Source organism: Nerophis lumbriciformis, linkage group LG06 (assembly GCF_033978685.3).
Source record: "Nerophis lumbriciformis linkage group LG06, RoL_Nlum_v2.1, whole genome shotgun sequence".
Classification (NCBI taxonomy): Eukaryota; Metazoa; Chordata; class Actinopteri; order Syngnathiformes; family Syngnathidae; genus Nerophis; species Nerophis lumbriciformis.
The window spans coordinates 24,565,843-24,582,607 of record NC_084553.2 but is presented as its reverse complement, the minus strand read 5'-3'; the positions used below and the strand labels follow the sequence as shown (position 1 = coordinate 24,582,607).

The window sequence follows — 16,765 nt, the reverse complement described above, 5'->3', positions numbered from 1 at the left end:
CTTGAAACGACCCCTTGCTGTAGTTTTTATTGACTCCGCAAGATGGCAATAGCTGAATTTGAATATCATGTGTGGTTCCCATCGAGCGGCTTTATCTACCTCTGTATGCACTTTAAAATGTTGGCTGCACCGGTCAGTGCCACCAAGCAGGAACAATAACATGTAACAATTAACTATTTATTAATCAAATGACACAATTGTCGTCCTATATTTTTGTTTCTGTCTACAAGGAAAATGTAAAACATTGATAGCAAATACATAAAATCACAAGTTGTTTCAATGTTACTGGAAATAAAAAATAAGCCTGAAAACATTCTCTAGCAATCAACTATCCAAACAAAACCTAGGAAATCTTGGCGGGCCTGACGACTCAGTTGCTGGTGTGTAAGTCATGCACACTCATGCACAATGAACTCATTAATACAGGCGAGGCTATGGTTGCTCCGTACTGCTATTACAACATTGGTTCTGTCGACCTAGAGACTGCTATCCACGCCTTCATCACACACTGGCTAGACAACAACAACTCACTGTACGCTGACATTGATCAGGCATCACTCCGCCGTTTGCAGTTTGTGCAAAACACGGCTGCCCGTCTCCTCACCAGCACCAAAAAAGGCGAGCACATCACCCCAGTCCTGGCCTCACTCCACTGGCTGCCTGTCCGTCACCGTATTGATTTTAAATTACTTTTAATTGTTTTTAAATCCCTAAATGGTTCTGCCCCACAATACCTAACCGAGCTTCTGCATCATCATACCTCGTCTAGATCCCTAAGGTCAGCTGACCAACTGCTGTTGTCGGTCCCCAGATCCAGGCTAAAGACCAGAGGGGACAGAGCCTTTTCCGTTGCCGCCCCTAAGCTCTGGAACAGCCTTCCCCTCCACATTAGGTCAGCCTAGAGCCTGGGGGTCTTCAAAACCCTTCTTAAGACCTATCTCTTCTCTCTGGCCTTTGACCTGAGCTGAGTCCGCCCACTAGGCCACCATTTCTAGTCCCCCCCCCCCCCCCCTTCGCTTTAGTTTTATTTTTCAATTTGTCGCACTTTTATTATTATTATTTTTATTCTGCAAATTTTTACTTTTTATTCGACCCCTTTTACCGTATTGCTTTTGCACTATCTTGTTTATGTTCTTTGTTTGTTTTTTTTGTTTTGTTTTGTTTTTTTGCTTTATGCTTTTTTAACCTGTAAAGCACTTTGGTTCAATTTAAAAGTTGTTGAAAACGTGCTATATAAATAAAGTTGACTTGACTTGACTTGACTGTTGCTGTCGTGCAATTTACTTGTTAATGAATTTGAACTTGAAGAAAGATCTGTGTACAGTATTCCTTTTACACCTTCCAATTAGGGCTGGGCGATATATTGAATATACTCGATATATCGCGGGTTTGTCTCTGTGCGATATAGAAAATAACTATATCGTGATATTCGAGTATACGTTCTCACGCAGTTGCTTTTAGCTGCGGGCATTACACTGCAGGCTTTTCTCACTCTTTCTTGTCTCCTCACAGAGACATAAAACAAGCGCACCTTCTTACATACGTCACATACTGTCGCGCGTGCAACGTCATACGCCCTCGCGGAGCAGAGAGGTAGCGACAATGGGTAACATTAGCTGTGGTGCTAACGGAGTGGTGCGAGTGGTAATACGAGAGAAAGAAGGTGCGAATCTGGTAACAAATGAAGGAATAATTAATTCCCAAGAAAAACAGCACGGGGTCCATCGTCTGGCGGTGGTTTGGCTTCAAGCGGGAATATGTCGAACAGACAACCGTAATATGTCAAGTATGCGGCAAAAGCGTTGCTAAAAAAAGTAGCAATACTGCTAATTTGTAGCATCATTTGAAAAGTCGCCCGCTAGAGAATGAAGAGTGCTTGAAACTCCGCATGTCAACATCTCCGGCTGGTGCCACACCAACAAAATGCCCAAGCAACCATTTCCAGATCAACACCGTATGAAAAAAATAGTCGACAACAGAAGGAGATAACGTACGCAGGATCCTACCACATAGCGAATGACATACACTATTTGATTTCCTATTATGCAGCTCATTTTTATTTGACAGTTATTGAAATATCTTGCGTGACATCATGCACAAAAGTGCACTTTATTTGTTTTAAACTATTGTAGTGGCATTCTGTACAAAAAGTGCACTTTAATTTAGTGTTGTTTTGATATGTCATCTTAGTGACATCATGCACAAAAGTGCACTAATAGCTTGTTTTAAAATGTCTCTGACAATCTTGCACTTTCTGCTTTGGAAATGACATGAATGTTTGTGCCACTGCTTAATAACTGTTTAATAAATACAGTTTTGGTAAATTGACTTAGTTGTGATTTCCCTCTCTGCATGAAAGTTTAAAATGAGCATATATTAATGCAGTATGAACAAGAATGTTTTAATGTAGACACATAGAATCATCATACTGCTGTGATTACATGCATCAAGTGTTCATTCAAGGCTAAGGCAAAATATCGAGATATATATCGTGTATCGTGACATAGCCTAAAAATATCGAGATATTTATAAAAGGCCATATCGCCCAACCCTACTTCCAATGCAGGACAAATTATTACTTAATTTGTTATATGTAGGGCTGCAGCTATCGAGTTTGTTCGATTAATCAAGTAACCGGAAAAAACACACATAGCTCCGTTGCGTATTATAGGTAATGGAGTTGAAATAAACTCATTTTCTGTTTGCCATAACCTTTATTCTTTTTCTACTAAATGCATAACATCAACCTTGAAAGTGTACTTTTGAAATATAGGAAAAATATCCACTGTTTCGCCACACACCACCGCTCTCATGTGCGATCTTTGCAGAGGCCATGCGGAAAAACTATGTCTGCGTATTTAAAGTCCAGGGCACTCCGTGTGGGCCGGATTTTCTCAATTGTTATTAGTTGCGCTCATTAAACGATTAATTGCAGTAAGAGAGTATAAAGTAAAGATTTTTTTCTGGTTGCATTAATCAATTTGACCAAAAAAACTCATTGTATGTAATTAATTTAAAAATGTAAAAATACATACAAAGCACTAATACAGTATCTAGAAGACGCACTGTCTGAAAATAAATGTTCAAAAGATTATGAGCAATTCTGTCAATGTCATGCCACTTCTTTCTAGCATAAATGCCACATATGTAGAATTAATTGTCAAATGCCAGATGTCTAGTAGGATGTGTAAGTGACAAATTAGGGGCAGATGACACCGTGCCCCAGGAACATGAAGTCAGACGCTACTTTTAAAGCTTATGAGACAGAACCACTGCTCTGTATTGTATCCATCCATCCATCCATCCATCCATCCATTTTCTACCGCTTGTCCCATTCGGGATCACGGGGGGTGCTGGAGCCTATCTCAGCTGCATTCGAGCAGAAGGCGGGGTACACCCTGGACAAGTCACCACCTCATCACAGGGCCAACACAGATAGACAGACAACATTCACACTCACATTCACACACTAGCGCCAATTTAGTGTTGCCAATCAACCTATCCCCAGGTGGGAGGAAGCCGAAGTACCCAGAGGAAACCCACGCAGTCACGGGGAGAACATGCAAACTCCGCACAGAAAGATCCCGAGCGCAGGAACGAACCCAGGACCTTCGTATTGTGAGGCACTAACGCCTCTTCCACCGTGCTGCCCTGCTCTGTATTGTATATGAAATATCAATAGAAAAGAAAGAAAAACAGACAGAGCAACTGGGTGTCTTCCAATCTTTCTTAGATTAGAAATCCTTGCCTTCAAACCCTGAAAGACTAAATCTTAATGTCTGTTTCAAATCCCTCTGATGAGTCTGCTGTCCTACTTACTGCAAGTTCCCTTGGTAGAGTGAAAATGGGAAAAAATTGTCACTGAAGTTGTCGACCACAGAGGCGTATGAGTTTGTTTGTAGTAAATATTCTCATGCGTTTTCTCTCAAATTCCACACATACGCATGATGCATATCTATGAGATGAGGGATGAGGCTCTCCCAGCAGCCCATGTATATTTCATACAAGATGAGACAAAGTATTTATTGTGAAACCACCGACCTCTTTGCCCCACCTCACAGTTTAATTTTAGATGCTGAAAATGGCCAACATCTTGTGTAACAATTGATTGCTCTCCACTGTCGAGCGTCATTCTTTTCAACGTCTTTCCAGATTGTGACCTGTTCCATTTAAAGCAACAATATGAAGTGTGAAAAAGGACGTGTTCCAAATCATTGTCATGGTTTCATGGCTGGTAAATTTGAATTTATTAATGGAAAACCCCTTGAGATGCAGCATCTCGTTTTCAAGGGGGACCAAAGACATTTAAAATGAACACAATACAGTACAACACAGGACAAGTTACACAACAATTACAGACAATCATTAAAGACAATTTGACTCAGATACCTCTCAGCTCACACAACTCTCCCAGAATTTACAATATTTACAATAGAATAACATATAATGCAGTAAAATAAATATAATATTAATACATTAAATTCCAACCAAGGACAAAGTACATACAGTTCAGTTTTAAGATAAACAAAAGCGACATTTTGAAAGGACCAAGAGAGACAGACAGATGATTCCAGTCAAAGGGGGGCTCTAAAAGAAAAGGACCTCCGGGCCAGCTCTTTACGCCCAGTAGGGACAGTAAATGTAGGATATTGAGAGTGTCTTAGAGGGTAGGATGATGTAAAGGGCACAAGAAAATATTTCAAATATGCTGGTAGATTAAAATAAATACACTTGAAAATAAATAAAAGTGGTACAGCCGTCGCTTGTCAGGATGGAGCCAGTTGAGCTGGGTGTATAAATGACAGTGATGAGTTCTGTATGGACAACTTAAAATAAATCTACCCAAATATTAAGAGGTTTAAGGTGTATATCATAGGTATTAAAATAAACAATGTCCGCATAGTCAATAATTGGTCAAATAAATTGAGAGATTATAAACCACCGACCGCTCTGCCCCACCTCACAGTTTAATTTTAGATGCTGAAAATGGCCAACATCTTGTGGAACAATTGATTGCTCTCCACTATCGAGCGCCATTCCTTTCAACACCTTTTCAGATTGTGACCTGTTCCATTTAAAGCAACAATACGAAGTATGAAAAAGGACGTGTTTCAAATCATTGTCATGGTTTCATGGCTGGTAAATGGCATAATAGCTTCTCTGTCATTGCCATGGCGACCCTAATCACCTACTTTAGTGGTCTATAATATTGGTGCACTGCACGACCACATGATCATATAGCATGAATCACCTACTTGCATTGATTTGATTGGTTCTTTTTCTGTTAACAATTGCTGTCAATTTGATGAACACACTGACTTCAAAGCAAACTTAATCATTCTGTATCATTTTTAATAATTGCTGTATTCCAAAAAAAAACTTTTATATAAGAAATGCAGATCTACAGTATGTGGGTCTTCAACGTTTGTAAATTAGTCATGTATAAATCAATTAAACATGCGCATTACAAAGCTAAAAGTGCATACATTTCCAAGATAATGTTTAAGACCAAATACAGTGAAAATACAGATCATTATTAAAAAATAACCATATAATTGTTCAGGAGTGTGACCTACATTGAAGTTTATTTATCTTTGGGTATACTTTTGTGGCATATACACTACACGCCACAACTATCACTGTGCAAAGTTTAACATGACTCAATACAAGAGCTGTATGAAAATTTATTGTATTAGTAATTGTAACAATTGTATGTGATGGAAACAATCATTAAACCCATTTCAGCACTATTTGCATTTAGATTGCTCTGTGAAACTCCACACAAGTGAGCACAAATACTGCACACTTGCCAAACGATGAAGCACGATGCCTGTGAGTGTTCCCAGAGTAGGGGGTACAGTACCTGTAGGGAATCCAATCGGAGGTGTGCTTGGAGCTCATTCTGTGTCAGTCAGTCACTGTGACTGCAAGGCTGGAGGCCTGCAACAGCACCACAGCAAAGTGACTAAGTGGTCTGAGGACAGCAATCAAACAGCCAGTGCACACATAGCCCGATCATCACTCCGCGCAGCTCCTTGAATCCCCCAGTCTTTTTCTCCCACGTCTTCAAGCTGCAGAGCGTCAAAATGCCTATCAATCCAGGTCTCCTGCACCGTGCACGTGAAATTAGCCGTTTTCTTCTTCTTCTTCTGTGTATGTGTGTGCTTTGCAGTCAATGCCTCTCCTGTGCTCACATCCACTGCCTCTGCTCGGTGCTGGCTCTCTTCGCTGGATCTAAATCTCCCTCTGTTTCTTGCCCTTTAAATCCCCCCCCCCTCCCTTCTTCCTACAGCTCTCTCGTGCAGCATCACCAACAGCAGCATCCAAGTCTCAGGCTTTGAGGGGGGGAAAAAAGCATACAGAGATACGCTTCTTTCAAGCCTCTTTTCATATTATTATTATTATATTATTATCTTTCTGTACTAGGAATGCAAATCAGGGGCTCACATGCATTTTTTTTTACCATCGTTTATTCATTCTCCCGGAGTAAGCGACATTAGCATATGACTGCGGTGACTCGTGTTAGCAGGCTTTAATTCAACACAGCGCTGCCAGACAAAGGCGCCCTGTGATCGTGGCCGTGGCTCTGAAGCGCTCTTCCGGCCTCTGTCTGACGGCCCTCACTGTCACACATCACTCACTGTGTTCCCCAGCCAACTGCAGAGTCCATCTATAGACAGTTAAACCCAGCAGCTTCCTTGGAAGCACAACTGCTCCACAAGGAGTCGATTCAAAGCGGCCTCATCAACAAGCACATATCTCACTTGGACGTCCGAGGGCTCCCTGCGCTCAAAAGGTGTAATGAGCTGAAATCATTGCTGCAATAATTTGGCCGTTGAGTTAAAAAAAAAAAACTGCAGCTGATGGATGAAGATGAAATGATTTTGCTGTCTACTACTTCCCATGAGACAGGCTTACACAGTATAATTTGTTTAGCAAAGCAAAGTTGTGGGACTAAGTTTGACTATATTAAGGAGATTCAGTGCAGTAAAACGTTCAGTAATGCTGAGCATACAGCTCATTTCCCAAGGTCAGTACCTTGTCGCAAACAAGTAAGGACATACTTCAACTACATTTGTTAAAGATTATAAAAATCATAGCAAGGATATTTAATCAGTTGATTAGTATGATAAGCATTAGCTAAAAGTGAAAAAACTAATGGTGATTTTGATGTATTAGTTGGAAAAACAAACTGGATGACAAAGTCAAATTTTGTCTTTTAAGAAAAACCTATTGATCCTTATACTCATTTATAGGGATGGGTACCAAATTTGGTATTCTTATAAGAACAGACTTAAGTCCGTTGTTACTACCAGGTACAGATTCACATTAATTGTTGAAAACATCTCTAAAAGCAGACAGCAATCAGACTCCAATGGTGTTCCAATGCAATGTTCAGCGTCGGTAAAGGGCGTGTTTACTATACTTTCCAAATTTGAGAAGAAAACAATATGTTTACATATATTAGCCACATCAGACTATAAGACACAGATATATATCTGAATGAAAGATTTTGGAACTGTTTCTTTACCATACTTGCCAACCCTCCCGATTTTCCCAGGAGACTCCCGAATTTCAGTGGCCCTCCCGAAAATATCCCGGGGCAACCATTCTCCCGAATTTCTCCCGATTTCCACCCGGACAACAATATTGGGGGCGTGCCTTAAAGACACTGCCTTTATCGTCCTCTCTCACCTGAAACATTCTCCCCTTAACAGCCACATGCTGTCCAGGTGTCTGCTTTTCCTCCATATGAACAGCTTACCGGCCCAGTCACATAATATAGCGTTGGACGGGTTTAACAATGGTCTTTACTCGAAGATGTCAGGAAATGCTGACCTGTTGTATGATCTTTTGACAGGTTTAATGATAATGCAAGGCATACTTGATCAACAGCCATACAGGTCACACTGAGGGTGACCGTATAAACAACTTTAACACTGTTGCAAATATGCGCCACACTGTGAAGCCACACCAAACAAGAATGACAAACACATTTCGGGAGATCACCCGCACTGTAACACAACATAAACACAACAGAACAAATACCCAGAATGCCTTGCAGCACTAACTCTTCCGGGACGCTAAAATAACATCTACGGCTTTTGGAGCTCAGTGCACAACTGCCCACACAACAAGAAGGAGACGAAGCAGAAGAACGAAGAAGAGACATGGCGACGACGAGTAAGAATAAGAAATATGCCTGCAAGTTCCAAAATGATTGGAAAAAATAATTTGATTTCATCCAGAAAAGCTCGAAGAGGAAGGGGAATGCTGCCTTCACGTCAACCTCGCCCCCGCAACCACGCCCCCCCAACACCCCCCCCCCCCCCCCCTATCTCCCGAATTCGGAGGTCTCAAGGTTGGCAAGTATGTTCTTTACACACCTTAATTGTATCCAAACCGTGCCTGTGACACGGCAGTAAAACGACTGATCAGACAAAACAGAACTCCTCGTAATGGACCCACTAGCTGTGGAAGCTAACTCTCCAATCAGCTAAACAGACGCAATAACTGTGATTTTGGTTAATCTACGAAACTGAAACAATATAAAAAGAATGCCATTATGAGGTAACATTTTTGCTAACGGCGCTAGCTTAATTACATTATGATAGCACGTACGATTATGCATTAAAACACTCCTACAGACATCACACATGGGACAGTGTGGTAAGTATTACTTGTTTAAGTTATATTGTAAAACTTACAAAACGTTGCTTGGAGTGATGAATTGAGAATCCTTTCGAGCCGAAACGCTACAGACGAATAGTAGACAAAACTAAATATACTACCGGTTCAAGGCACAAAAGAGGAAGTCCATTTTCAATCTGCAGCACCTGCAGTGAGCTAACTCACCCAAAAGATGGTGCTATAGCACAAACAATAACACACCTCTTCAGTGTCTCTGTCCGCATTTAAAAAACTCATTGTTGAATACAAAACATTATGGGTGTTAGCAAAGAAAAATCCTTGGATTAGCCACAACATTTTATAAGCCGCAAGGTATAATGCGTAGGAAAAAGGTAGCGACTTATAGTCCAAATAATATGGTAGTATCTATGAGTTTTTACTGTTTTACCGTAATTGACAGGAACATTTATCTTCTTGGCCCTGCACTCTTTAGTATTTACATGCTGCCGCTAGGTGACATCATACGCAAATACGGTGTTAGCTTTCACTGTTATGCTGATGACACCCAACTCTACATGCCCCTAAAGCTGACCAACACGCCAGATTGTAGTCACCTGGAGGCGTGTCTAAATGAAATTAAACAATGGATGTCCAACAACTTTTTGCAACTTAACGCTACGAAAACGGAAATGCTGATTATTGGTCCTGCTAGACACCGACACCTATTTAATAATATCACCTTAACATTTGACAAGCAAACAATTACACAAAGCGACTCTGTAAAGAATCTTGGTATTATCTTCGACCCAACTCTCAATCATTACAATGTTTTATCAAATGAATCAAAGGGTTGCTCTGGATTAATCTGGACTAATCACTATTAAATATGATTCATTTTAAAATGTGTAATAATGAAAGTTCAATTACTTTGGGATCTTATTCACGAGTGAGGGAAGAGGGGATCATGAGATCGACAGGGGGATTGGTGCATCGGCGGCAGTGATGCGGACTCTGCACCGGTCCGTTGTGGTAAAGAGGGAGCTAAGATGGGAGACAAAGCTCTCAATTTACCGGTCAATCTCCATTCCTATCCTCACCGATGGTCACAAGCTTTAGGTTGTGACCGAAAGGACAAGATCACGGGTACAAGCGGCCGAAATAAGCTTCTTCTATAGGGTGGCAGGGCAAAGTCGCTGCTCCTCCAAATCAAGAGGAGCCATCTGGTCAGGATGCTACCGAGGCGCCACCCGAGGGAGGTGTTCAGGGCACGTACAACCGGTAGGTGGCCACGGGGAAGACCCAGGACACATTGGCGAGACTACGTCTCCTAGCTGGTCAGGGAATACCTGTGGATTCCCGGGAGGAGCTAGATAAAGTAGCTGAGGAGAGGCAAGCCAGGGCTTCTCTGCTTAGGCTCCAAATTCTTCAGGACAACCTAAAATAATCAGCCCGGAGGTTGGGTCTTGGGCGCAGTTGAGTGTTCCAACAGGACAATGACCCCAGACACACGTCAAAAAGGAATGGCTAAATCAGACTAGAATTAAGGTTTTAGAATGGCCTTCCTAAAGTCCTGACTTAAACGTGTGGACAATGCTGAAGAAACAAGTCCATGTCAGAAAACCAAGAGGAGTGGTCATAAATTCAACCAGAAGCTTGTGGATGGCTACCAAAAGCGCCTTATTGCAGTGAAACTTGCCAAGGGACATGTTACCAAATATTAACATTGCTGTATGTATACTTTTGACCCAGCAGATTTGGTCACATTTTCAGTAGACCCAAAATAAATTCATAAAAGAACCAAACTTCATGAATGTTTTTTGTGACCAACAAGTATGTGCTTCAATCACTCTATCACAAAAAAATAAGAGTAGTACACAATTATTGGAAACTCAAGACAGGCATGACATTATGTCCTTCACAAGTGTATGTAAACTTTTGACCACGACTCTCTCTCTCTCTCTCTCTCTCTCTCTCTCTCTCTCTCTCTCTCTCTCTCTCTCTCTCTCTCTCTCTCTCTCTCTCTCTCTCTCTCTCTCTCTCTCTCTCTCTCTCTCTCTCTCTCTCTCTCTCTCTCTCTCTCTCTCTATATATATATGTATATATATATATATATATATGTATATATATATATATATATGTATATATATATATATATATATATATATATATATATATATATATATATATATATATATATATATATATATATATATATATATTTATTTTTTTTATTTTTATTTTTATTTTTTTTTAATCAGTTTTTATTTTTATTTTATTCTTTTTTCATTTTTAAACACATACACACCGGCCCAGAGACACTTTTTTTTTTCTCTCAATGTTGCCCCCGAGTCAAAATAATTGCCCAGGTCTGCATGAAGGCTAAAAATAAATGATGATTAGTGTACTGTATGTACACTTTTAACCACGACTGTAAATGTTCAACCCTTGGACCCAAAATATTTCTGGATGTAAATTAATCTTGATCGCCTTTTACTTATGTATATCTGCTGCACGGACATGCAGTCTAATCGGTCAGTTTATGGATAAGTTTTTGTTTTAATTATCTATTTATTCCAGCTTGTTTGGATGGCATTTTAATTGTCTGAGATTAACTCATCTAGACAACAAACAATACTGAGAGAGCATAGTCTACCAAGTGAAATTCCTTGTGTGTTGAACATACTGTACTTAAATACATCTGATTCTAATTCTGATTCTGATGAAAAGCAAACTGCCGCTGTATTCCTGACAACACTGTGAAACATTGATGGAACGCTCGAATGGACGGCATGTCAAAAACATCACATCGCAGAGCTTCATGGGGCAGCCATATTAGATTAAAAAAAAATACTGAGCTATTAATCCAATTTGTAAAATCAACCAGTAATGAGGCAAACAAAAATATTATATATAATATTTTTTTAAACACTCCAGCTTTTAAAAAAGTACTTTGTTTTAGTATTTTTAGATTTTGCACAAAAAAAAATTCACTTGGACTCGAGAAGAGACTGGAATGTGATGTTTTAAGCTCAAGCTCAGAGAGGTCAGTAAGATATTTCTAACCTTGTGAACACCAAGGAAAAAGTTGAGCAGATTGGGCACACAAGACCACAAGGATTTTAAGATAAACTTCACCATGACATCACAGTGTTTTGCAGCCTGGCCATTAATCAACATACTGTGCGTCACTACTACAGCACATGTACTCACTGGCCACTTTATTAGACACACCACTACACTCTAACTAGTGTTTATGATTCTTAGCGAAGAGCAAAACATGAAGGCTTGAAATAAACATCGTTAATGTTCTCCTGGATTCCTGGATACTCAGGTGTATCTAATATTGAGACCAGTAAGTGTAAACTGCAGTCTCCTTTACTCGCCAGTCTCGGGATGCATTTTGTGCAGCAATAATATAGGTTTATTACAGTTTTAGATAAAGTGGGTAGTTCATTCTACATTGTACTTAACAATCAAAACATATTTTTCCAGCCAATTAGAAACTAATATTTAAACAAAAAGAAGACATTTTATTAACAATAACAGCCAACACAGTGGCACCTCGGTTTTCATACGCTCCAGTTTCAGTATGTTTTGGTTTTAGCTGAAAATGTTCTGCAAAAATATTACGCAGTTTTTGATTTTGTATGATTCAACATACGTTGGTGACTTAGGTGGTGACCCTTTTTTTATTGAGTCCAGCTACACAATAACCCACCTAGGCAAATACATGTGTAGCAAACCGTAATAGTCCAATCAAAGTTAAACACATATTCATTTTATTTGTATTTCATTCACTAAATATCAAACACAAATATACTTTACAATAAATCATGAATGAAAAGGAGATGACAGAAGTATAAACGTATAATATTTGCCTCCTATTCACACAAATAAAACATTCATTAGACAAAAACATCAGCTAACTCAGTTTTGTCTTTTCATTATCATGATTTTTACATGTTTTTTTAAATAATGAAAAATATATAAAGTGTTATGTTCCATATACTAACACATTCGATTGAAATGTATATTTCCATTGTCACTGTTCTAAATCTAGATGTATTTATTATACAATAGCTTTAGGGTCTGTGTTTCCGCAGTGTCACTGAACACACCACACTGTTAAGATAAGTCTACCCCACCATCCTCTCTCGTCTCTCCTTCCTGGACTCTCATTGCCTTATGAGTCTTCAGCAAAGCTAAATGTGATGTTTACGAGTTTGTCATCTGTATGTATTTTGCATTGTTTCCTGAATGCACAACTATAAATGTTCTCTATAAAAAATAGTGTATTGTGATTAATTGTACATTCCTTATTTACCACGGGAACATTTCTTTTTGTTTTCATATGACTGTCTGTCTGTGTTGGCCCTGCGATGAGGTGGCGACGGATGGATGGATGATTCAATTCTATACGGACCCTTTGGAAAGGTTTAATAACGGAAACTACTGTATTTCCTGAAAAGTATCAGAGGATGCGTTTGTCCTTCTCATCTAGTGTCTCAAATGCCCAAATCTAACAACTTGTACAGTATGAGCTGCTGGGATGAAAGGGGAGCTAAATGGAACAAGCCACTCAGCTCGTGAATGCTCCTGAGCAAAACACCCTGCTGAATATTTGATGCTGAAGTGAAGACTTTGAAGTTCGGCTTTGAAGGAAGATTTGGTCAGGAGGGACTTTGGTGAAGATAAAAGTACAATCTTCGTCCTGCAGGAGTCCATGTTCAAAGTAGTTGTCCCTCTGGCCTGTAATGGCAGCACCACGCAGATAAGATCTATGAGGATAGATGAAGTCTCTAGTCCAGAACTTTGTTGCTTGGGGCGCGGTATTGTTGGTAACAGCAGGCCAGGAATATCAGTAATTACAATAATTGACTGTGCACAGAAGAAACTGCTCTCTGGCTTTTGTCTGGCTGTGTAAATGGAACTCAAATATAACTGTAGAGAACATCGGGAGGCCATCAGGATATTAGCCAGTGACAATGTCCTTCCAACATGTGCTGTACAGGTATGTGTATACATATATTATACTTTATATTCTTTTAAATGAACTATTGTGGCGTGAACCATGACCATGCTGTCATCCAGCTGATATGGGCGTGGTCAGAGACACATCTTCAGGTGCACTGTTAAGGCGCAAGTCTATGTGATTCATTCTTATGTTGGCATTCTTTAAATAAAAATCTGTAAAAAAAAAAAAACCAGCAACGGTGTGTTTCCTGCAACTGCCACATTGGTAACGCCGCATTTGCCCTATGTTCCACAGGGCAAATGAAGGCATGTCTTCCTCGACTATGTCGCCCCAACTCCCGTAACTTGCATTTGTTGCCGCAGGGACGAAGCTTCCGGAGTTCAGGCAGAGCGATCTGGTTTCGTGGTTTCAGCACATCAAGGCGTTTTTTAGTGACAACTCCTGGTACTACGTGGTTGTAGCAGCCCTCAACTAGGCAATCACATGTCGCGAGCGCCTCCACAGAGCTGCAGATACAGTACGCTGCCCTCAAACAACTTCTGCTACAAAGATTCACACTGACTGACGCTCAGAAAGCAGAAAGACTTATTTTTCTGTCTGGTTTGGGTGGTGAATCTTGTGGGCAATACAGTATGCTGTCGCTGCTTGGCTCATACGAGGGCGGGTTTGTTTTACCGCACATTTTTCTGCGCCAGTTTCCACATCCAGTCCGAGCAGTGTTGGCGAACTGTGCTTCTCTGGCCTCCGGTGACTACCGGGGGCTTGCTGAAGAAGCTGACCGGGTGCTTCTGGCTTCCAGATGGTTTGCCGTGCATAGCGTAGCAGCAGGTCCACTGCAGACAACGAGGACGCAAACCAAGCGGTAGTGGCGGGAGTCGCTAACCGGAATTGGCGCATGCCGAGCGTGTGCTTTTTCCATCAACGATTCGGCGCTAAGGCTTGGCAGTGTGTTCTTCCATGCTCTTTCACGGATTCGGGAAACTCCAACACACACGTTCAGCGGTGGCTATGGGCACCGAAGAAGCAGGCATGCTGCTCTTCATTTCTGACGTGCTGTCAAGGAGACGTTCCTTGGTAGACTCCTGATCACAAGTGAGCCTGCTTCCCCCCACGGAAACAGACAAGGCGGCCGGTGTCTGCGGACCACGGCTGAGTGCGGCTAACAGCTCATTCATTGATACTTTCTGCTCCAGGTTGGTGACTGTGTGCTTCTATGGACGCAAATTCCAGTGGGACTTTGACATCGCCGCCATTATTGTAACAGATTTTTCGTGGGCTAATGGACTGCTTGTTGATGTTGGTAACTACAGTTTAAAGTACCAATATAATGGAAAAACAAGTTGCCTCTATGTTGAAGCTAGTATCATCTGATTTATGACACCAAAAGACTTACAAAGTTTACGAATAAATGGATATGATCAAAATAGTATAAATCTTAGAGATTCCTGAGCGTTAATGAGCAAGCCAGTAACGTGATCCGTGACGTACAGGGAGGAACCACAGATCCCTTCACCATCAACAACATTGCTAATCAAGCAGACTTTGTGAGAGTCAACAACGATAACTTTGAGAAAAATATTGTTCCAGAACCTTAAATGTGTGAGGCTGAACACAAGGAGGGTGAGCAATAGGTTTTACAAGCCCAGTGCTAAACACTACAGCATCAGCAGCATTACTAGGTGCTAAACATACAAACTAACTAGACCTGGACGATATTGTCTAAAAATAATAATAATAATAATAATAATAATCCCTACGTTTTAAAGAAACTAATGAATGCAAATGACAGATAATTCAAAACAAGTTTTTCTTTTATTTGATCAAAAACTAGTAGTTAGAAATGACACTGCATCTTACTCTAATTTGTACTTTTAATGGGATAATTGTCAAAGAACTAAATTAAGAGCAATATTTTTGCTTTGACAAAAATACTTATCCATCCATTTTCTACCGCTTGTCCCTTATCGCAGTGGTCCCCAATCACCGGGCCGCAGACCGGTACCGGTCCGTGGATCGATTGGTATCGGGCTGCACAAGAATTAAAAAATAATAATAATTGTTTTTTTTATTTTTTATTAAATCAACATAAAAAACACAAGATACACTTACAATTAGTGCATCAACCCAAAAAACCTCCCTTCCCCATTTACACTCATTCGCACTCATTCGCACAAAAGGGTTGTTTCTTTCTGTTACTAATATTTCTGGTTCCTAGATTATATATCAATATAGATCAATACAGTCTGCAGGGATACAGTCCGTAAGCACACATGATTGTATTTTTTTATGTTGGGTAGCGGGGGGTCGCTGGAGCCTATCTCAGCTGCATTCTTATGTTAACAAAAATCTAGCATTGCACATTGCATGCAAATAAATAATAATCTCCAAGATTGAGATTAATAATGTGAAAACTTAAAACGTCTGTATCCATCCATCCATTTTCTACCACTTGTCCCTTTCGGGGTCGCGGGGGGTGCTGGAGCCTATCTCAGCTGCATTCGGGCGGAAGGCGGGGTACACCCTGGACAAGTCCCCACCTAATCGCAGGGCCAACACATATAGACAGGAATAAAATAAAAATAGAGTATTATACATTGTATGCAAATAAAAAATCTAGTAAAAAAATTGAGAAGACTATATTTTAGTTTTAGTAAGTGGATAAATGTAGGCTTTTTTGCTGGCTCAGTGTGTTAACAATAGCAGTGTAAACTAGTATTAGCTCAATGCTATCAATGAGCCGCTAAAATAGGCCATCTGTGTTAGTGCTTATAATAACAATATCGATCATTTTTTGTTTGATTTTCAGGTCATGACATGTAAATGGAGTATTATTGGCCGTTTCCGGGTGTTTTTTAGAAAGTCTAATGGGCGCAATAAAGCACTCTTGGTCTTCTGACTCAATTGTCAGCTATTTATTTAAGATTTTGAATGCATAAAAAATCCAAACCTACTGTATGTGTTTTTGTCTAACACGAGGATAGTGAATGGTAAACAGCACATCTCTTTCAAATTTTTGCATATTTCCAGTATGACTGTTCTGCTGATATGGTCTGAATGCAAAAGCGTTACTCTTGTGACAATTTTTGACCCCAAATCTACGGAAATTGCCGTAGATATTTGGAGCGGAATGCTCAAACTGGCTGACTGAATTTGTGGTAT

General features: G+C 40.2%; 1 protein-coding gene across 2 annotated transcripts in view; it reads right to left on the bottom strand.

Annotated features, from left to right (window-relative positions):
- Window positions 1-16,765, bottom strand: part of tub (TUB bipartite transcription factor) — a 209,302-nt gene that overhangs the window by 94,953 nt on the left and 97,584 nt on the right. The window contains exon 1 of one of the 2 annotated variants that reach the window (XM_061963949.1): window positions 5,864-6,230. The exons of the other annotated variant lie outside the window; for it this stretch is intronic. Coding sequence (XP_061819933.1) covers window positions 5,864-5,901 — 38 coding nt within the window. The 5' untranslated portion in view covers window positions 5,902-6,230. Of the gene's footprint in view, window positions 1-5,863; window positions 6,231-16,765 lie in introns of those variants that run through there. 2 annotated transcript variants of the gene reach the window in all.